General features: G+C 41.8%; 2 protein-coding genes across 3 annotated transcripts in view; one reads left to right on the top strand and one right to left on the bottom strand.

The window, feature by feature from the left end:
• The window catches only part of ADAMTSL1 (ADAMTS like 1), a 935024-nt gene that overhangs the window by 752624 nt on the left and 159231 nt on the right, over positions 1 to 23169 (top strand). For both annotated transcript variants that reach the window (XM_046023640.1, XM_046023641.1), the window contains one exon: positions 20230 to 20440. In XM_046023640.1, coding sequence (XP_045879596.1) covers positions 20230 to 20440 — 211 coding nt within the window. The remainder of the gene's footprint in view (positions 1 to 20229; positions 20441 to 23169) is intronic.
• On the bottom strand, positions 7302 to 22730 carry LOC123953415 (60S ribosomal protein L21-like). Its single transcript, XM_046023642.1, has 3 exons — positions 22720 to 22730; positions 12304 to 12310; positions 7302 to 7826 (listed from the first exon to the last, which is right to left on the bottom strand). Exon 3 carries the CDS (start codon positions 7799 to 7801, stop codon positions 7319 to 7321), a length of 483 nt encoding a protein of 160 aa, XP_045879598.1. The 5' UTR covers positions 7802 to 7826; positions 12304 to 12310; positions 22720 to 22730; the 3' UTR covers positions 7302 to 7318.

Genomic DNA, 23169 nt, shown 5'->3' with positions numbered 1-23169 from the left:
CAAAGTTCTCTGAGTTCTGTGCAATTTGGCATTGTGTAAATACAAGATACTGAGTTATTACTCTCTGTTATTTCTTCCTTTAAGCCACCGCTTCATCTCTTGCCATGTGAGATATTCCAGAAGGTTGGTTTTCAGGGCCCCACTGTCCAGTTGGTCCTCCAAACACTTGCTCATGGTGCAGATACCATCAGAAGATTTGCTTAGCACACAGAGACAGCAGCATTATGGAGAAACCTCAGTTTGGGAACTGGCCCTCAAATTGTTTTTGCGATTTAAGGAGTAAAGACAAGGGAAATTTATATTCTGGACGTGATAAAAGCCCACATGCCAAACATGGGTTTCTCCTTTATTAGAGTCAAAAGTGTATGTGGGAGGACTCTGTAGATCATTGCTGAATATGCCCAGGATGCTTTTGGAGAAGTAGAATTATAGTTCCTGGTGCTAGAAAATGAACCTTACACATCACTGAAGGGTTTACCAGGGAAATTTCCTGGAATTAAAAAAATCTCTGTGGGTGATCTATTGCCCATCCCACCCCTCACCCCACCATACTTTTCCTGTCTCACCTCCTTCCCCAGACTAGCAACCCAGCAAAATCAAAGATTGCAATGCCCATGGCGTGTACAATTTTTAGCTCTTATAAGCCGTGGAAAATCACAGAAGGAAACTGTTATAAGCCAGGTATTTATTGATGTAAAATTCACCACAACTAGACAGATACCATTTATCAATGCTCTTTTTGTGAGGAAAATGATGCCAGAATTATAATGTGGGGGAAAGGCTGATAGTGGAGCCAGATCTTCCTCACAAGATGCACCCCACGGTCATGCTCAATTTTGTGGTATTTTTTTGCCCTAATGGTGGGCGATTTGTTTGCAACAGGGGGGAGACAGTAAGATGACAGTTGGGGGGCCAGAAGAGCTTCCATTTCTCTCCTCTCTGTCCTAGGTTACCTGTTAGACACACTCCCATGGGCCTTCTGAAGGCACAGCCCCGGCACACCTAGAAACACCCTCTGTGAAAATGGGCACCTTCATGTACTTTATCCTTAATTTAATGGAGGTTGACAATATAACCGACCCATGGTGGAGTGAAGTAAAACCACATGTGGGCTACATTGACCCTCCCTTGATCTAGAAAAGAGAAGTGCTGTTTTCCAGCTCACCCTTGCATACTTTACTCCTCCAGGAGGGAAGCTCTGCAGGACAACATTGGCAAGAGGTAGATTACTTTTCACCACACATGGTCTTGCTGCAGCTGTGTATCTATCTAGGTCTAAAAAGTAGGCCCAGGGATTGTATCCCTTTCTCCTGACATATAGAAAGATGGTGTGTTGAAATCATGTACTTGGCTATGATTTATGGTATCTTGCCGCATCTTTTCATACTCAAGTGTGTAAAATTCCTTTCCATTATCTCTCTGAGCATAAGTGAACACTAAATGTAAACCTATCCCACCAGCCAGTTCCATAATTGTTTAATTGTTTGCCACCTATCACATTTGAGGACCCTCCAAACAGACAAACTGGTGTCTGAATTGGGTGGGTCTTCTTAGCATCAAATGTATCCATTTGTTCACAAAGAACTCTCTGTGCCTGAAGAATCAATTGAAAAGATGAAGCGTGGGTTGGGTTTCTACTCCAAATCACCAAGCCCATGGCAGATAATGCAGAGGGGTCAAGAGACTTCAGCATTAGTCCATAGCATTGGGAATCCATGTTTGTTGTGGCCAGTTTTGCCAACCAGTTATTGGAAGCTGGGTCCTTTCACTTTTGGTGACTGAAAGATCACGGTCACTTGAGGAACTTGGTGGACATCAAATTCTCATCACTTTCTGGTCTGTCCTATTAGAACTTCTAGTACCAAGAGACCATAGAGCTTTATTCCTTACACTCAAAAAAGCCACAGAGTGGAAAGGAGTTGGGCTGACAGACTTGTCTAGAATCTAAAAATTTGATAAGTGAGTCTCCCTTGGTAACTGGGGTTACAGAATCCTGGAATGTAAGTTGGCCCAATTTCCATTATTTTACCTGTGAAGAAAGTGAGGCCAAAGGTACTAAGTGACTTGACCCAGTAGCTATGCCTAGCAGAGCTCAAACTAAAAGCCTGAATGATAATGTTTCTCAACTTAGAACTCAGTGTTTACCATAAACAGGTAGAATCCAGAAATTGATATTGTGACTCAGAATTTAGATCTAGAGCCAGACTTCCTGAGTTCAAATCCTGGCTCTGCTACTTAAAACTGTGTCCTTGAGCAAGTCACTTTACCCTCCCCCCATCCTCATTTCCTTATCTATAAGATGAGGATAAAATAATACCACAGGGGTTCTGTGCAGCTTTGATGGGTTAATATATGTGAGGCACTTATGTGAGTGCCTCATTATTGAAGAATAGATTCATCTGTGTAAGAGTTTTCCAGTGCCAAAGATACACTATGAGATGGAATCAGGTTTCAGAATAGAGGACCCAGATGGACATAATATACTCTAAACTAGACTAAGAAAGAATTTTTTTCTCTTTATCTCATTAGCACTGTATTTTATATATAGCTAAGGAGATACTAGTTACCTCAGGTATAAATCTTTTATCCTTTCCGAAGATACTGGTGTCAGTCAATAAGAAGAACATTCCTTCCTCTTTGAGAGTGAAGAGCAAAGGATAAGGGGTTAGGAGGATATGAATGGAGAAGGGGGGAAAAAATCCACTGCATTCATAGAGCACAAGGATTTTTCTACTAATTTAGTATGAATAAATTATAACCAAGAATTAGGAATTCAGTTGACCTCCATGTGGCACGATCTTTTGGAGTTCATGGATTCCAGTGCTCCTACTCAGAATTTACTTACTGGGTTGCCCCACTTTTCTCTTTTCCCAACTGGGAAAATGGGTGGCAGGATCTGAGGATCTGAGGACAGCTAGAAAGTTCTCTGTGGCCTGGGAAATGTTGGGCTACATGAAGCTAAACCCTTAATTATTCTAAGTGTGGGATAAAGCAAGTACAACCAAATGGCAAAACAGTTCCTCTAATTTGGATATAGTAATAGCAGTAATTCCAAGGAACCACAAAGCCCATTTCTTTCTGTTGGCCTCTGTTGGGTATGAGAAATAATACTGTAACAACAATGACTACAATAATATTGATGCCAGCTATTAGGTGATATTTTGCTCCAATCACTTGTACAAACTACAGGCTAACAGGTAAGAATGCAGTTAAGAATTCTAGAGGCAGAACTCTTAGAATTGAACTGTGGCGTGTATATATATATATATATATATATATATATATATATATATGAAATAATACTGTAACAACAATGATTACAATAATATTGATGCCAGCTGCTAGGTGATATTTTGCTCCAATTACCTGTACAAACTACAGGCTAACAGGTAAGAATACAGTTAAGAATTCTAGAGGCAGAACTCTTAGAATTGAACCGTGGCGCATATGTATATATATAATAAAAGTACTTACGTCTTAGTTGCCATGAGGATTAAATGAGTTAGAGCGTGTGAAGTTCTTAAAACAATACCTAGTACATAACAAACATCCCAAAACTATTGGAAGCTGTTTCTGTCACTGTTGTCCCATTTTACAGACAGAGATGTTAACGTTCAAAATTGCTAACTTGCAAAAGGTTATAAAATACAGGTAGAAATATGTTCCAACCCTAACCTGCTGGAATCCACAGTCTGGATCGGTCTGATTCCTTGGCATCACGCTCGAGGGCCTCCTACTTGATGAACATAACTCAGGGATTTAGGGCAATTCGTCACTAGTATTTGGATCCAAGTGTGTTTAAAAATAGTGTTCCAGGGATGAAAGTGCTAGCAATAAATGAGCATTGTGGATAATCAAAAACAAATGAGGGGTTTAATAAGCCAATATAAATCCTAATGTGTGGATTTAAATTTATTCAGACTTTAGCCTGATAATAATCCCTTAACTCACCCTGAGATAACAAAACATCAAAGAATGAAACATGCATTCTACTTGAAGAGATCTTTGAACCTAAGTTGAAAAATAATTTTAGGTCGTTTTTGTGTGGTCTCTTATGAAAACATTTGTGAAAGACCTCACTCTTACTCTTCAAGTAAACAGCCTTCGGGGCTGGAAAGTGCACGGGTTGCTGTTCTCTATGTCCTACGGGTGGAACATCTGTGTGTGTGTGTGTGTGTGTGTGTGTGTGTGTGTGTGTGTGTGTGTGTGTCTTTCTCCCCATCCCAGCACTGATGGAATGAATCAATAGCTAGCTGCTTCCTCTTCCTGATTCCTCACGAATCAAACTCTGGAGACTGAGACAGGAAGATCTCTCCAGGGGAGATGGCTCTATCTTTTGTTTTCCTCTGTCAAGCTAGGTTTGAATGGAATTTGTGATCTGATTAAATACAGTGGAGAGCCTCCTTGAAGCACTGTCTGTGTTCCCCGGTGCCATAGACCTATTGGAATTCTCACCAAAGCCTGACAACCTTAGGATGAATGGGAAGGGAGCAGCCTGGCACCCTTCAGCAGCATCCTGTGAGTTGTGAGTTTGAACTGTGCTGTGGTCAGCTTAAGTCATCTTTGTCACTGGGGCATAGGCTGCCCACAGTGCCTCCATTTCGCAGGCTCTGTTACCCACCCCATACTTAACATCAAGGAAAATCAGAGTAAGAACCAGAACTTTCCAAGGACTTCCTAGACTTTCTACTCTATATTCTTTCCAGCCCCAAGCATGGAAGTAGATAAATTAGCATGCCCCAAGGGCATCGTGCTTCCCACACCCCATTCTTCCTAGAACACCCTGTTTTTACTTCTACTTTGGCCTGGCCAGCTCTTACTCTTCAAGCCTCAGCTCAGATATCACCGCCTTCAGGAAGTTTCCATGACTCTATGACTACCCTCTTGGCCCCCAGTCTATATTATTATACTTCCCTAATTTTCCTGTTTATCTGTTTCATTCCCATAGACCCCACAGAAATACAGTCTGTGTCTCATTTCTTCACATTGAACCTGGCCACAAAAAATGCTTAAGAATCACTAGTTGAATGAATAAGTACATGAATAGCACATATTATCATGTCTTGTAGTTGTCTCCAAAAGCCCTTAGGGTCAAGAATTTTTTTTGACTCTGTGTCCCCATCATTCGGCATAGTATTTAGTATACGGTACATTTTCAGCAAATAAACGCATGGCTGTAGGCACACATACATGGGTGAATGGCTGAGTACATGGGCAGAAGAAAAAATACAGTCTACAAAACCGACAAAACAAGTATGATGAAAGAAGAGGCAGACTCTTGCTGGAGATAACAGAATCGGGTTTGCACATCCTGATATAAAGGACTGACCTTCCCGGGCATTTCCCTTGCAGAGAAACCCCATGAGTATCCATGAGTATAAATGTCCAGAAAGGTTTCTGTTGTCAGTATAAACAAATGGATTACAACTGCTCAAGAGCACTGACTCCAGGAAGTATGTTAGTTTGCTGGACTACTGCAATCAAGCATCAGTAGCTGGGTGTCTTAGAAGAGTAGAAATGTACTCTCTCACAGTTCTGGTGGCTAGACATCTCAAATCAAGGTGTTGGCAGGGCCAAGCTCCCTCTGTGTCTCTGAACCTGGAGGGGAGGGATCCTTCCTTGCCTCTTTCTAGCTTTGGGTGCTTTGTCAGCAGCCTTTGGAGATCATTGGCTGGTAGATGCAACTCTAACCATTTTCCTTGTCTGTCTCTGTGATCAGATTTCCCCTTTAGGGTTGGTGGTATAGTGGGGAGCATAGCTGCCTTCCAGATTTCCCCTTTTTATAAAGACCCCAGTCAGTCATGTTGGCTGAGGACCTGCCTTAATGACCTCATTTTAACTTGATTACCTCTGTAAATACCCTACTTCAAAATAAAGTCACATTCTGAGGTCCTGGGAGTAAGGATTTCAAACTTACCTTTTTGGGAGGACATTATTGACCCATAATAGGGGTAAAATCCATAATTGACTTTTAGTGAGGAATGTCACCTGCGAATCAACAAATAGATGGAGGCCTTTATGGCCTGATTTGATGGAGGCCAAACAATTCCCTTAACTCCGAAATACTTGATCCCAACTCTTAAAAGCCTTCTATTCTACTTGGAATGATAACTAGGGAAAAACATGTAAGCCAATAGCATTCCATCAGATAAGATGCCCCATCTCTTTAGTGTTCTTACATCACCATGTAGTCAGTGTTGTAAAATGTAAACAAGGGCCAAAGGAGGGTAAATTCAATAGAGTTGCAAAGAGGGTACAGTCAGTATGGGTTGGAATCAGAAACTTTCCCTGAAGAAGAAGGGCTTGAGTCAGACCTTGAGACAGGAACATGGACAGCTTTCTAGGCAAAAGCTGGAAGCAAACTCACAGGTAGAAAAAGGGAAAATGGTGTGTTGGGAAGCCAACACATGGTTAAGATTGGCAGAAGTTTGCTTTATTTGAAGGACGCAATCTGGAAAAGGAACAGAGTTCATTTAGTGGAAGACCTTCAGGTTGGATGTTACTTCATTAAGGATGTTCATCAATTAAGATAAAGTAGAGAGAAGTAGGAATAAAAACCAAAAGATGGTTAGAGGACGAAAAAGAAAACACTTGTGTTTATGATCTAAGTAAATCCTCCTCTGATCTGACCACAAGGAGAACAAGCTTGCAATTATTTTTAGTAGGAAATTTCCACCTAGAATTCTAAGCAAAGCAAAAATCTCAAACTCCCATGGGCAAGAGTGATTACGTGGATCATCTAACCTTCCAACCTGTTTCCCAGGCAACTCCTATCTGAGCCATAACAGCCAGCAGAAATTCTATCTTATTGTAATGTGCAATCACCTAGAAGACAGGTGATCAGAAAATGGGAAGTAGGGCACCTGGGTGGCTCTGTCAGTTAAGGGTCTGCCTTTAGCTCAGGTCATGAGATCAGGTCCTGCATGGGGCTCCCTGCTCCACAGGGAGTCTGCTTCTCTCTCTGTCCCTCCTTTCACTCATTCTCTCAATTTCTCTTTCAAATAAATAAAGTCTTTTTTAAAAAATGGGAAGCAGAATTTAGATATTAACTAAATCAAGATGCCTTCAGGTAAATAGGCACATGGGCATTTCTTGGACAGTGTCAGCTCATAGAGGTCTTAGGGGTATAGGAGGAGAGGCTGAAGATACTCTGTACATTTGGGCCTAGCTTTAGATCCATTTGGCATTCAATATGTTCCATAAAGGAGGTATGTTTAAAGCAGATGGCATGGTAGTAATGAGATAGTAAATCTATATGTTGCTGCAACCACTTTTTTTTTTTTTACAGTCTTGAAGTCTTTTATTTTCTTTATATTTATCATGCCATGAATTCATAGGGAATGGGTTCCATCAGTTCGGGCTCCTTTCCATTGGTTCTCACAAAATGTGCTTCTCTGGGTGGAGCAGGCTGATGCTTCAGTTGAACCCAACGACCTTTCTCTTTGGATTCCTTCTTTTTCTGATCATTTTCCTTTACACGCTTCAGGAAGCTATCTCGGCTCTTTGAATGTTTAATATGCTCAATGTGTACATTAATTCTCTTGGCAAGAATCTTGCCCTTAACTTGTTTGTTTACAACAATGCCAACAGCATGCTGAGTAACACTGTAGACTCTCCCAGTTTTGCCATGGTAACATTTGTGGGGCATTCCCTTTTGAACAGTGCCCATTCCCTTGATGTCCACAATATCACCTTTCTTGTAGATTCGCATGTACGTGGCCAAAGGAACAACTCCATGTTTTCTGAAAGGCCTAGAGAACATGTAACGGGTACCCTTCCTCTTTCCCTTTGTGTTGGTCATTTTGGCAAATTACTGGAAGATGGAGGTTCCGGCCAAAAGGCGCTGCAACCACTTTTTAAGGAACTAATTTTTTTTTTAATTTTTTTTTTCTTTTTTACAGATTGAGAGAGAGAGAGAGAGAGAGAGAGAGAGATTACAAGTAGGCAGAGCAGCAGCCAGAGAGGGGAGGAAGCAGGCTCCCTGCCAAGCAGAGAGCCCGATACGGGGCTCGATCCCAGAGACCCTGAGATCATGACCTGAGCTGAAGGCAGAGGCTTAACCCACTGAGCCACCCAGGCGCCCCGAGGAACTAATTTTTTAAAAAAGAAGACTTGACAAAGAGTTATTTGCAACATTGATAATTTTTTTTTTATAAAAAAGAACTGATTTGGAAGGTAAGGCAAACTGTCCTGGTTAAAAGAGTCACTTTGACCACACTGTTTTCCAGTGGAAATGAGGGCTTTGCCATCTCAGGTGTTCGGTAATCCTGACTATAAATATTTTTATGGAGCCAAAACCTCGTGCCAAACCAGCTGACTTCCAGGAGAAGCCTGGCTGTATCTCCTGTTTCCTGAGCTCTGCAAGCTACTCTTTTACAAAGAGCCCTGATTCTCATGGTGCTATTTATCATATATGCTTTTCGTTAATTTTTGGTCTTTAAACATATTTATACTCTCTCTTATCTAATGCTCCCTTTGATCTTTTCATTTATCTTTTCCTAGGCCATTTGAAGGAGTTTTCTAAAATACAGAGTTTGTGTGTGAAGCTAACAAATCCATCTGCTATGGCATGTAACTGTTTTCCTAATCTTCTCTATCTTCCTGCCTGTGACCTTCACGCTTTCCTCCTCTCGTCCTTATCAGGATAAGATTAAGCTGAGTTCCCTTCCCAGCTTTGGGGAAATCACTTGTTTCTTTGAGCCTCAGCTTGCTTATCTATGAAATGGATCTAGTAATGCTCGTTTTGAGTACTCCTGAGGTAGAAGGATCAAGCAAGATCACATAGATGAACAGACCTTGTGGATTGCAATTAGCAATATAAACGTAATTGGTTATGAGCTCCGTGCTGCCTGTCTTCTGAAATTCTGTAGTACTTGTGTTTAAGCCAAATGGCTTAGCAATTAGCTTGTTGCATTGCTATCACCCAACATTGTTTGCTATGTCTCCTGGGCGTTTTTCAGTTCTATCTTTGCTGAAATCATGTTGAAGGTCATGAGCATGTTTCCCACATCCGGATCTGTCACACTGCTGAGCAGTGAAGGCTTAAATGGTAAGTTAATGCAGGCAGGTCACAAACATCCTTTCCCTCAGTTTCCATAACATATGGCTACTCTATCTGATTCACTCCAGGAAGAGTTCTCACTCTACTCATTTAATATCTATCCTCACAATCACCCACACATTTATTACTTATTATTATTATTTATTATTACTGAGTAATAACAGTTCATATTAGCTAATGTTTAGAGAGCCCTTAATCTGTGCCACTGTCCTGATGCCCTTTTCACAGATGTTCTCATTTAAGCTTCATAACAACCCTTTGAAGTGGGTATTGCTATTACTCTCATTTTGTTTTATTTTATTTTATTTTATTTTATGTATTTATCTGACAGACAGAGATCACAAGTAGGCAGAGAGGCAGGCAGAGAGAGAGGAGGAAGCAGGCTTCCCACTGAGCAGAGAGCCTGACGCAGGGATCATGACCCGAGCTAAAGGCAGAGGCTTAACCCACTGAGCCACCCAGGCAACCATATTCTCATTTTAAATATAAGTACATCGTCAAGTAACTTACCCAAAGCTGTGCAATTAGGGAACAGCACAGTACAGTTCATTCACGGATAATCCAATTCCAGAGGCCAGAATTTTCCACATTATGCTGCAATGCCTCCTTGAGCCTCTACAATGAGCTGGGCATGGCAGTAGGTGCTGGAGATATTAAGATGAGTAGGTCACAGCCATTGCTGCCTTTGTGGAGTGCAGTCTAGTGAGAGAGATGGACACGTAGACAAATACCTACAATGTAATGAAGGTGAGTCTAAGGGCAGAAAACAATGCCTTCAGGAGGAAAAAGACAGTAACATGCTGCAGAGGGAAAGCTCTGCCTCATGGGAAGGAGATCTGAAAAGGATTAGGAGAAGGGTAGTGTTTAGAATCTAACCTGGGAGTCAGAAGAGTTTGCCAGCCAAAGAAGATGGGTATTTGTCTGCTGGTACTCAGCAAGGCTGAGTGTAGGGGGAACCCGAGATTAGATCAGAAAGGTCTATTCAAACTCCTTTGGGAAGCACACCACAGGCAGTCAAGGAATTGAACCCGGGCTTGTGGGTAACCAGGAGCCAAAAGATGTTTTTTATAACTTATTTTGAAATCATTTTCGTTTTAGAACATGTTACAAACATCATAGAGCTCTCTTTTACCAATTCCCTTGGTTCCATAGTCATTAACAAAATAACAATATTGTTTTGGAGAATAGTTTCAGGTGATATACCATTGCATTTCAACACTTCGGTGTTACTACCTAAGTACAAGGATGCTCTCCTAAATAACCAGAGTATAACCATCAAAACTAAGAAATGGCGTTAATTCAGCATCACCATCTACCAGCTGTCCCAGCAATGTCCTTTACAGGTCCAAGATCCAATCCAGGGTTCCATGTTACGTTTGGCTGGCATTTTTTTTGGACTCTTTATATCTGGGACAGTCTTTCCTCATCTTTCATATTCTAGATATTTTTGAAAACTATATGGCAATGACTTTGTAAAATATCACTCATTTTGAGTTTGCTTGATGTTTCTTCATGATTTTTTTAATTTTTAACGGAAGTGTGCTGCATCCTTCTTAGTGCATGGTATCAAGAGACAATGAATGATGCTACGTCCCATTCGTTTCTGATAATGTTAACTCATTATTTGGTTAAGATGATCTCAGCCAGGTTTTCACTGTAAAAATAATAAGGACATCGCACTTATTATTAGTAAGTGACAAATATGTATCTTTACAGAGAGATAATCTGAAACTCAATTAATACTCTATTCCTCATCAACATTTTCCTGACCAGCATTAGTATTCACTAATGGCTCTTGCCTGAATCAGTTATTATGGTTGATAAACTGCAACTTTCTAAATTCTATCTTCTAGATTATTAATCTAATTTTATTATGTTATTATTAATGATCTTCTAGATTATTAATAGGCATTCTTTAAGATACAGCTTTCTTATCTTGTTTATTTATAAACTTTTATTTTACTCAAAAGATTAAAATCCATTACTATCAAATTGTCCCAGACATGGCTGGTGGGAGCCCCTTCAGACTGGCTTCCATGTCCTTTTGACATAAACCCCATCATTCTTTGAACACTTCCCAGTTTTCTGACACAAGATATTCTAGGCTCACTTTTTTATTTCCAATTCCACTGCCCTGGAACCATTTCTACAGGAACGAATTCCTTAGTAGAGAATGCTATTTACAATCCAAAATCTGGGCACTTGATATACTTGATTTTACTGAAATCCCATTGCTTTTAGGCCTCTCAGTAGAGAGATCTAAGAAATATTCTATGCATATTTATATACATTCATTTGTATCTATTGATATGACGATGTCTATCTGGGTACCTGTCCATTTGTTAAAAACCATGAGTTCATACTGTTTGCAATAGCAATCCAATTCCACAAGGTTTATTCTTCCCCCTTTCCATATTTGCAACTCCCTTCTCTGACAGTAAGAAATGGGCCTCCCATTTCCCTTCATGTATTTATGTATTTGTTCTGTCTTCCCTGTATGTTTGATCTCCAGGTACACTGGCCCCGTGCTAAACTCTGTCACATGCCAGTGAAAAGCTCCACACTAAGCCTCAGGCTAAAATTCAGTTCCTACAAAGAGGAAGAACAAAAAGAAGTTGGGGTGAGGAGCCAGTTAGAAAGTTCAGGTCCAGGCACCATAGTGACCCCTCACCCCGGTGACTGCACTGGACCACAGCTGAGCTCGGAACATACCGGTCTCCGCCCCACTGAAACCTCAGCTCAGACTTCCTGAGGTTTTTAATCAGATGAATCAAGTGACCAGAGTCACATTTTGGAAGCACTGGGCTGTGGATACGTCCAAAACTGTAGGCTATAGAGATAAATTAGGAGCCACCAGTAATAGTACAACACCTTAAAGGGGCACCTGGTCCTAAACAATGTCACAGTTGGAAAGAGAGTTTTCTTCATCCTACCTGAGCCTTTCGAAAGCTGGCCATGCTCCATGGTGTCTGGTTTATTGTTGCTTGATTGCTTTCTACCTCCTGACCTCAGAGACATCCTAAAGGAAACATATATCTTTGGGGGACCTTAAAAAATCACAGGATAGTAATGTTAGGTAGACGTGTCAAGTTGAAGTGTTATGCACAAGTTTAAAGAATGTTGCTAACAAATAATTGAAATTTACATGGTGTTTCGCCTCTCAATAACTGCATCTTTAAATTTTGAATAAAGAAACAAGCCCCTCTTTCCTGCAAAAAACCAGGGTAGGAGAAGGTTCTTAGGGCCTAGGTTGGGGTGGGGAGAGTCTACCATTAGATATTATGTGCGTTTATACCAGCAACCAACAATGAGTTGCTGGAGGCAATGGCCAGTACCTTCTCTGAAAGGGTAGGGGAGAAAAACCTTGGCAACTCACATAATGAGCCCTTGTCCAAAAGAAGGCCCAAATTCCTCCTTTTACATAGCTAATACAAACACAAGCTGCTAAGACGTGCCAACCACTATGGGTCCTTGATTGCCCACATTATCTCTGATGGCTACCTTTACAAAAAATAAACATATCCTTCAGGGGACCACACTCAGCCTTTGCCCATTTGCTGCCAAGCGTCACTGCCACTTTCCCGAAATAACAACTCCGAGTGTATTTGTAACCTTGGCTGCCATCAGTGTGTTGGCTTCTAGTATGGAAGAAGAGATCTGTCATCTTGCCATTTGTCATTTCTGAAGTTATAAGCACCAAGGATCCTAGAATTTGCATCTCGGATCTACTCTGTACAGCTCTACTCATCATCTTTCTCCAGAAAGGCAGGATAATATAATATTTAGGCTCGCGGGAGCCAGGCTGCCTGGGTTTGAATCCTGGTTTTCTTGTTTACTTGCTGTGTGACTTTGGGCAAGCTACTTGACCTTTCAAAGCCTCTGTTATGTCACCCTATAAAATGGGGGAACTTATGGTACCTTATTCATAGGGTTGATATAAGTAAGAATGAGTTCATATGTGCATCCCACATCTTGCGTAAGCTTATCCCTGAGTCCAGCTAGGACCTCTGCAAGAGGAGCTGGAACAATGCAGAGCTGGGGTTTGTAAATACATGTGCTGGCCTCTGTGGGAGGGAGCACCCCCATTCTCAGCACCCATGTCTATCCATGGTAGACTTGGATGTGATGCACGTGGCCTTGACATCTGCGTGAGACCTGACAGTAGGTATTCTGGGCCTTGACTAATTAATCCTTTAACTTCTCCAGGCCTCAGCTTCTTGTTCTGAAAATGCAGAAAATAATAGTACTTCCCTCACAGGGCTGTGGATAGGATTATAAAAGAGAGCGCATTTAAAACAACTAGCACAGTACCTGACTTGTGGCATGCTCCGTATAAATGTTAGAATTACTATTGTTATCAGCAGTAATGTGTTATGTCAGCTCTACTGCTGTCATATCACGGCTTCTGGCTTGTGGCTGAGGGTCTCTGCCCAGGCCAAGGCAAGGGGCTGGCCAGATGCAAGCAGAGTGACAGGCTTAGTGTGCAGGAGGCTAGACGTTGGGCAGAACTCCAGCACCATCAGGGAAACAAAATGGGAATTCGGAAACCAAGGCTAAAATTTAAAATCCAATTATAAACACAGGCCTACCCAAGTACATCTGATGCTGGACAGAGGGCAGGAAGACTAATCCCAGCCTTCAGGGGCAGGAGGTAACCCTCTGTCTCCAGTCCACCCTTGGTCAGGAGTCAGTTGCTCGGGAGTTGGACAGGGTCCAGCCTGACGCCACAGGGCTTCAGCTGTGATCTGTCAGCTCCCAGAGCCTTCCCTGCAAGCAAGTTTTGATAAAAAGGACAGGAATGTGGAGAAGAAGGTCAACAATATAGCAAGGGAATGCTGGAGGACCCATAACGTTCTGGCCAAGGGCCTAACCATGAAGCTAAACTCCTGAAGCCTAGAAGCTGAAAGAAAACAGAGTGATCCTGTTTACCATCCTCCTCACACAGAGCCATGATCTTTTCGCCAAAACCATCAGGGCAGATGTGTTTTGGAATTCAGGATTTTTTGTACTTTAGAAATATGTTAGGATTACTATAACATAAATTTTGTATTACCCCTAGTAAGTTCTAAGGGAAAATGCCATAATCCAACAGTCTAACATGGCTGCGGTAAAATGTGTAAATATTTACACTAAGTGGGATACAACCTACGAAAGCATCATGTCAGTTCGGGTCCAATGCTGTCACCAAATACCTTGCAGCACACGAAAGAAAACTTGGAGGTGGTCAGGGCTTTGGGGACTTTGGAATTGCTGCTGGCGGTCACTCAGCGATCACAGCTGCAATGGTTGACCAGACAAGCGTCGAAAGCAAAGGCGCACACCCAGTTCGCTGGGGTTCGACTCCCCGTGCATCACCTCGTACTTCCTGAGCAGCCGTATTTTAGGCCCCATTCTAGGTGTGGAAGTCACAGCGACGTACTGGTTTTCCAGGGCTGCCGTAATCCAGCACCACGAACAGGGTGACCTAAAACAATAGAAATGCAGTCTCTCACAGTTCTGGCATGAAAATGTCAGCAGGGCCATGCTCCTTCTGAAACTGTGGGAGCAAATCCTTCCTTGCCTCTTCTAGCTTCCGGTGTCCGCTGGCCATCTTTGCACCCCTTGGCTTGGAGATGTAGCTCTACAGTCTCTGTCATTAGTCTCCTGAGTATCTCTCTCCTTTCTTAATGAGAACACCATTCATAATTCACAATATATATTTTAAATAAATTTTAATATGTATAATTTTTTTAATTTTAAGTAAAAAATGAAATAATTTTAAATAAAAATACATAATTTAAATTAATTTAAACTTTTAAAAATAAATTTTAATTTAATTAATGGCTATTTAAGTAGTATTAGTTAAAAGCCCACCCTACTCTAGTATGATTTCACCTTATGTGGTTATGTCTATAATAACCCTATTCCAAATGAAGTTACATTCTGAGTTATTGGGGGTTAGGACTCCAATGTACCTTTTAGTAGGGGTCGGGGGGATACAGTTGAACCCATAACGAGTGCTAAACCAAAATAAACATTACCCCATGCTCTCCTCAAGGTAACAGTAGGGTAGGGTAGTCAGATTACAGCATTGAGCACAGCAAAGAAAACACTCAATAGGGAAACAGGGAGAAACGAATTGCAAACCATATATTTGATAAAGAGCTTATCTCTATAAAATAGCAGGAACTCCTACAACTCACTAACAACAACAACAAAATCTAATAACCCAATTTAAAAATGAGCTAAATACTTGAAAGCCATTTCTCCAAAAAAAAGATTACCAAGAGCCAACTGTATATAGAATATTCTCCATATCCCTAATCATCAAAACACAAATCAGGGGTATCTGGGTGACTTCGTTGGTTGAGCATCTGCCTCTTGAGGTTGGCTCAGCTCATGACCTCAGGGTCATGAGATCAAGACCCACGTCAGATTCCATGCTGGGCAGAGGCTGCTTGAGATTCTCCCTCTCTGCCCTTCCCTACCTGTTCTCTCTCTCTCTCTCTCTCTCTCTCTCTCTCTCTCTTTATCTCTCTAAATAAATAAATAATTTTTTTAAAAAAGATAATAAAATAAAATACAAATCAAAACCACAATGAGATCATCCCCTCACCCCTGTCTGGGTGGCTATCATCATCAGTAAAACAAAGGACCGCGGCGTTGGCAAGGATGTGGAGAAGTTGGACCTCTTGTGTGCTGTCAGTGGGAATGCAAGCTGGTGTGGCCACTGTGGAAAACAGCATGGAGGTTCCTCGAAGAATTAAAAAGAGAGCTGCCCTATGAGGATGTCAAAGAGATACTAGCACTCCCACATTCACTGCAGCACTGTTCACAACAGCCAACATGGGGAAACAATTTAAATATCCTTCAGCGGGTGAATGGATAAAGAAAATGTGGTGCATACACACAGCGAAATACTATCCAGCCTTAAAAAAGAAGTCTGCAACGGATGAACCTTGAAAGCATGGTACTAAGAGAAATAAGCCAGTTACGCGAGAATGAGTCATGGCATGATTCCACTTGCATGTGGTATCTAAAACAGTCATGCTCACAGAATCGAAGAAGGGATGACGATTGCCGGGGCTGCAGGGAGGGGAAAATGCAGAGTTACTCGTCAGGAGGCATGAAGCTCCAGTTCAGCAAGAGGAGTTCTACAGCTCTGCTGTTCAGCATTGTACCTATACTCAATACTATGTTGTCCACTTAAAATTTTCTTAAGAGGGTCTCTTCTGTTGTGTTCTTAACACACTAGTTTTTTTAAGTGTTGAGCATTTCCAAAGGGGACAGTGTTCGTGAGACTATATAGGAGGTGAATTTTGCCAGCTGAGGGCTTCATCCCTGAGAAAGTACCATTGTCAATGAAGACATAAAGATGAGTAAAAGTGAGTGGCCCCTGGGTGGCTCAGTGGGTTAAGCCTCTGCCCTCAGCTCAGGTCATGATCTCAGGGTCCTGGGATCGAGTCCTGCATCGGGCTCTCTGCTTGGCAGGGAGCCTGGCTTCCCCTCTCTCTTTGCCTACTTGTGATCTCTCTCTCTCTCTCTGTCAAATAAATAAATAAAAATCTTAAAAAAAAAAAAGTGAGCCAGGCATACTAGGGGGGAAACCACTAATGCCCTCATCCTCCAAGCTCCTGTTCCCTCTTATCACTGGGCCTGTGAGAAAGCCAGGCCCCAGAATCCCAGGGACGGCCTCTAAGTACCTCACAGGCTGTGGGCCACAGCCAGCCCTGCCCCCAGGCTTTCTCCTCCCTCCTGGCCTGTCACACTCCATCAAGAAACAGCCAAAGGCATAGATTGCTGGAAGGTTCAGCAGCAGCCAGCCAGACCTAAGACTCACAAACATAGCCCCTCTGCAGAGAAATGTGGGGGGTGGGGAGAGTCTGCTTCCCCCCCCCCTTTTTTTTTCTTTTGGCCTAAGTTGATTCTAATACTTTCAATAGTAACGTTCTTAATGCACAGATCGCTTCTGCGGACCTCCTCCCTTGGGTATGCAATATCGTTTTATCGTGGGTAAGCAGATAGGTCTATTTTGTGAATTTGACGAATGGTGTTGAAGTGCCTTCATGGCTGCCAGACGCCTCTGCTCCAAGGTCCCAGTGACTGAATTTCTTCCAGAGGTGGAGGCAGCAGTGGGGGCAGCAGACGTGTAAGGCTTGTGTGAGGACAGGCTTTAACCCTGGACAGTGTTCACCATGCAGGCAGCTCCTTTATGAGACACCCATTGCAGTCACCGGCCTTGAGCCTGGTTGTTGGATTTTGTTTCACAGCCACCACGTTTTAGCATTTCACTTATAAGTGGGGAAAAGCACCCTTTCTTGAAGCATAACAAACACAGAGAAAAGTGTACCAATCCTGCACGTGTGGCTTGGTGATTTTTCACCAGGTGGATCCAGATCTAGCACCCAGGTCAAAGAAACCTCCCAGAGTCCCTCCGCTCCAGACCCCTCTTCTAGTTACTGCCTCCCAAGGGTGACCCCCAACCTGATTTCTAGCATCATAGATTAGTTTTGGGTTTGGAACTTTACAAAAATAGAGCATGGTATGAATTTTTGCTTTTGTGGCTTTCTTGCCTCAATTGTATGCTTGTGAGACTCATCTGTGTTGCTTGTCATTACAGTTTCTTCACACTGTCCAGTGTTCTCATATGACGATATGGTAATTTCGTATTCACTCAACTATTGATGGATATTTGGGTTGTTCCACATCTGGGCTATTCTCAGTAGCGCTGCTTGGAATATCCTTATATATGTCTTTGGATGAACATATGCATGTTTGGAAGGGGGGTGTGCTGTCTTCGTTGTCTATTTTTGCACAACAAATTTCCGCAAATCCTGGTAGCTCAAAACAGAAATAAATGTGTTTTTTTTGTTTTGTTTTGTTTTGTTTTGTTTTTACTTCTCACCATTTAACAAGTGAGGAATCTGGTAATGCCTTGGAAAGGCATTTCTGACTCAAGGTCTCTCATGAGGGCACAATCATCTGAAGGCTAGACTGGGTCCAGCGGATCGGCTTGCAAGGTAGCTCACTCACGAGACTGGCGAGTTGGTGCCCACTTGTCGGTGAGCAACCTTAGTTCCTTTGCATGGGGACTTTCCTGAAGGCTGACTGTGTATGCCCATGACCTGACAGGTAGTTTCCCCCAGAGTGAGCAAAGAGAGAGCCAAAAAAACCATATCCTTTTTATGGTTTAGCTTTAGAGGTCACAGAGCCTTGCTTCTTCCTCATCCTCTTCATTACAAGTGAGCCACCAAGTTCAGCCCAGACTCCAGGCCTCATCTTTAGAAGGGGCAGGTGACAGAGAATGTGTGGATATATTTTAAAAAACAACATTTTAAAGCTAGGCATTAACCCAAACTAGGGATCTAAAAATAAGTTTATAGGAATTCCCACAAGGATCTCAAAGAAATATATATTCAATCCAGCCTCTTCTATTCATTGAAAATTCTGTGAATGTTTATAGGACAGTTTTCCTGGAGACAGCATGGCACAATAGAAAAGACAAAGGCTTTGGAGCCAAAAACACACAAGTTTGAATCCCAGATTCACTAGTTACTAGTTACAGGTTTGGGGCAAATCAACCTCTTAGATTTTCAGGTTTCCTCAATTATAAAATGAGGGGAATCAATAGAGCCTATCTCATGTTATTCTAGAGGTAATTAAATGAGATAATGTGTGTAAAGTACTTACTGTGTGGGTAGGTGCCTTCCATTTGCTCATTTATCAGGAAATTATTAACCACGTGTATTAACTATGTAGAAGGGGATATACTGAACACTGGAGCGATACAAAGCAGATGCAGACACAGAGCTTGCCTGCAAGAGGTGTGAACTCCAGCGGGGCCCTTGACAGACAGAATAACTATAACATAATTGAGAAAATAATCAGTGTCTGGGCAGGTACATATCCCCTAAGCAAGTACGCATCCTTTGAACATGGATCAAATTGGGATTAGAAATGGAAGACATTTTGAAGGCTGGGCAAGGAAAGGACAAAAGGTATTCCAAATTCAGAGTAACAGCTTGAGGGAAAACAGAGCTGGAGAACCAGGGGACATGAGTTGAGAATAATGAGATTGTTTGCTACACCTAGGATTCAAACACAGGATAGATGAAAGGAGATAGTGGAAATAGGGGTTAGTAAGGTAGTTACATATCAGAGTAGCAGAAAGAGATATTGAGAGAGTATGTACTCGGTTTTGCAGTCTGATGAAAAAATTAAGGCCCAAGATTTTTAAGCCAATTTTCAAGGCTAGCTACAAAAGCCAAGAAGGCCTAGCTACTGAAGGACCTACTCGCCATGCTTTTCTTGGCTGACTTCTGTTTGTAGAAATTTTGTGCTTCATATTGTAAATAGAACTTTCCAAATCTGATCATTAAAGAACACTTCCTACTCCAAGCCCAAAAAACTGGGCTTTTTCCTTTATCATTCCCATTTTGGAGGCTGCATCAACAGGGAAGTGGAGTGGGATTGTTTTTATAGGCCTTCAGCTCTCTGTAAACGTGCTTCTCGAGACTTGGCCATTTGGAATGGCCAATTATGCACTCAACTCTTCTGTGTGTATTTGACTTCTACTTCCAGATAATGAGCCATTCTCTCCACTTATTTCCCCTCAAGAAGACTGATCTCTTTAGCAACCTTTACTTTTGTTACATTCTCCAGTCCCGGGCAGTGATGATATTTATACATAAGACAGAGACATTTCTATGCTATGTTGGAAGTTTGAAGGAAGTGGGAGCCAATGACCTTTCACTTTGAAGCCAAAGAAAAACAAGCACAAATTCTTCTGTCTTGTTAAGAATGGAGACCAGACAGATTAGCAGAAAGGCTGTTCCATACACAGTGCCCAAAGCCTTTCTGCACTCAAACCTGTGTTATTTCTAGCACACCACCTTATTTTGATGAAGTTTGTATATTTCACCCAAATAGACATGGTTGCAACCATTCTTGGTGATTTTGTGTGTAGAAATGGATGTTCCATTTTATCATCCCTCTGTTTATTCAAAATGGATTCTAGAGCCTGTGGGAGTAGATGTGTTCTAGGCTTGGGATAGAATTCCTCACCAATTTTGTGCTGGAATTTCCCACCTTCCCAGGTATGTATTTTTACTCAGTTGGCAACACTTGATGTCACGATGTTCTCTGCATGGGTCCTAAGGATGTCCTCGTCCTCTGTGGTTTCTTCCCAGGTGGGAAATTGGCAAGTGGAGTCCATGCAGTCTCACCTGTGGGGTTGGCCTGCAGACCAGAGATGTCTTCTGCTCCCACCTACTTTCCAGAGAGATGAATGAAACCGTAATCCTGGCTGATGAACTGTGTCGTCAGCCCAAGCCTAGCACGGTACAAGCTTGTAACCGCTTCAACTGCCCCCCTGCCTGGTACCCTACACAGTGGCAGCCGGTGAGTTCTGGAGTTACCTGATAGTGGAGTTTGTGTATACAACGCTGATTCAGGGCAAGGGACACTGTCTTCAAGGAGCTCTGTCCCATTAAAGGAATGTCCAAAGTCTGTTCCTCCATCCCTTCTTAGTACTCTCTCAACCTTATTCCAATCCAGATATTTTCACTATAAATACTGTGCTCTGTCTATGGTTCCACACCAGTGGAACCAAAAGCAATTCAAGACCCATCTATTAAACTGAGTATATTCACAACAAAGTTTTTACCAAACTAAGAAAACATTTTTTAAAAAATAAGGACAGTGTGGTTGGTTTTCCAGAAAGCTGAATTGGTTCTGAATTTGTGCCCTTTCTAGTTTTTTGCTGTTTTAAAATTCCAAGAGGCCAGGGTACTAGGCAATGACTTTCCTTTTTTTTTCTTTTAAATAGAATTATTTACCAAAATAACAGATTAGAAGTCAAATCAGTTCCAGAATTTTTAAAATTTTCCTGGTCCTATGAGTTCCAAAAGTCTAGGGAGTATTGTTTTAAAGCAGGAGTTGACAAACTTCAGCCCAAAACCAGATCCATCTCACAAGCAGTTACTGTAAATGAATTTTTATTTGAACCAAGTCGTGCCCATTCTTTTATGTATTGTCCGTGGCTGCTTTGGCACTGGAGAGGCAGAACAACATGGTTGTGACAGAGATCATTTAGTCTACAATACCTAAGATATATATTCTGTCTTTTCACAGAAAAACTTTGCTGACCCACGCTCAAAAGCATACATAGTAATAATACAAACACAACTATTTTATCATAACATTCTATCTAAAATCAATATGTATTTGTCAAACTTCAGTTAAGTAATTTCTTTGCATGCCTTTAAAAAACAGAAGTTTTATATTATTTGGATAGAACTTTATTTTAATTTGTCCTCTATGAGGATGTCAGAGGTACCCATATGGTGACAATAATGGTCACAAAAAGTAAGCCTGGAATGTGAGGGGGACATGCATCCCATTTTATCCCAGTTTTACTAAAATGGTTTTTCACTTTTGAAATTATCCCAGTTGGGGTTCCTGGGTGGCTCAGTTAGGCGCCCGACTCTTGGTTTCAGCTCAGGTCATGATGTCATGCGTCATGGGATCTAGCCCCACATGAAGCTCCACACTCAGCAAAGAGTCTGCTTAAATATTCTCTCCCTCTGCCCCTGCCCCCACTCCCTCTTGTCCTCTCTTTCTCTAAAAGTATATAAATCTTTAAAAAATTTTTAAGCATCTCAACTAAAATGATAAATTACATGGTTATCCAACTGAGGAGAGAGCATAGCAGCTTACACACCCTTGCCTTAGTGCTGAGAGGGGGCTGCCATTTCTAGACCGCCAAGCATCAGAGGATGATTTTCCACTATCACTTGGCAGAGACCCTTCCTTCTCTCTGCCCATCTTGGGACGATGATTTAGTAAAGCGCTCAATGAATCAAAGAGTAATCAGTGAGCGAAACTCTAAAATATAAAGCATCTGGAAAGAGACATTGACTATTTCCTTTTAGAGCTTAAATATATATGTAGCTAAGCTCATAAATACCATGTTACTATGTGATGGTTTGTGGAAATCAGGAGGATGTTATATATTTTGAATGCCTATGTACCAGCGGTCCGTTTAGAAATATTATTACACACCTAACTAAAGTTAATCCTCTCAACGACCAGTGAAAGTAGGTTTTATTGTCTTCATTTAATGAGGCTCATACAGGTAGCAAATTCAGGGCTGGCCATCAACCCAGTTTTATGTAATCCTTTACCCTATACCTCATTGTTGGAGACTATTATGGCTGGAAGAGCCATTAGGGATTATGTGTGAGTCCCCTTGTTCTACACATGATGTAACTGCAGCCTTGATATGGCCTTGCCAAGATCATAAAACCTGGTTGAGACCCCAGGTCTCCTGGTTCTAGTATTTTTATACTGTTAGCTTTGACTAGAATGAATCCCTGACCTCAAACTGCGCCACTAACTAATGCCAATACTAAGACAAGACCAGGAATCAATCTCCGCTGCTGTATGAAGTCTCTATTAGGTCCATAGTAAGTTCTGGATAAAATGTTTATTGAATGACAAAATGAATGACTAGATAAAGAATACTGGCCCACAAGCCCTGAAAATTCTGACTTTATATGTTCTGTAATGTGTGTTATGGTTATGGGTTCTAATATTGACCTAGCAGTGAATCTCAATGGAACACCAACCTCTTTTATTTTTTAGGATTTCATTCATTCATTCATGAGAGAGAGAGAGAGAGAACATGCAAGAGCAGGGAGAGGAGCACAGGAGGAGAGAGAGAGAGAGGATCTGAAGCAGACTCTCCACTGAGCACAGAGCCTGATGATGCAGGGCTCAACATCACAATCACGAGATTGTGACCTGAGCCAAAACCAAGAGCGGGATGCTTAACCAATTGAGTCACCCAGGGTGCCCCCCCACAACCTCTTTTTAATAGCCATATGTGTTACTGAATAATGGCAGTGACCTATGACTTTTTTCCCTTCACTTTTTAGAGCACATCCCTATACATGATTTCTTTGGGTCCTATTGCCACCACCACTACCGCCATGCCTGGTATCCGCATTTAATACAGTGGATTTCCAAAAAGTCAATTATTCTTCCATTTTCCACTTCTTAAGCCTGTTAAGACACAAATTTTTTTGAAAACTTTTTCTACTTCCTTCTATTAGGGAGAGGCCCTTTGG

This window comes from Meles meles, chromosome 11 (genome assembly GCF_922984935.1).
Source record: "Meles meles chromosome 11, mMelMel3.1 paternal haplotype, whole genome shotgun sequence".
NCBI lineage: Eukaryota > Metazoa > Chordata > Mammalia > Carnivora > Mustelidae > Meles > Meles meles.
Note: the sequence above shows the minus strand (reverse complement) of the source record. Positions and strands in the feature narration are given on the sequence as shown.

Coding starts and splice junctions, on each gene's coding strand:
- LOC123953415 (XM_046023642.1), bottom strand. CDS start 7,801: ATGACCAACACAAAGGGAAAGAGGAAGGGTACCCGTTACATGTTCTCT.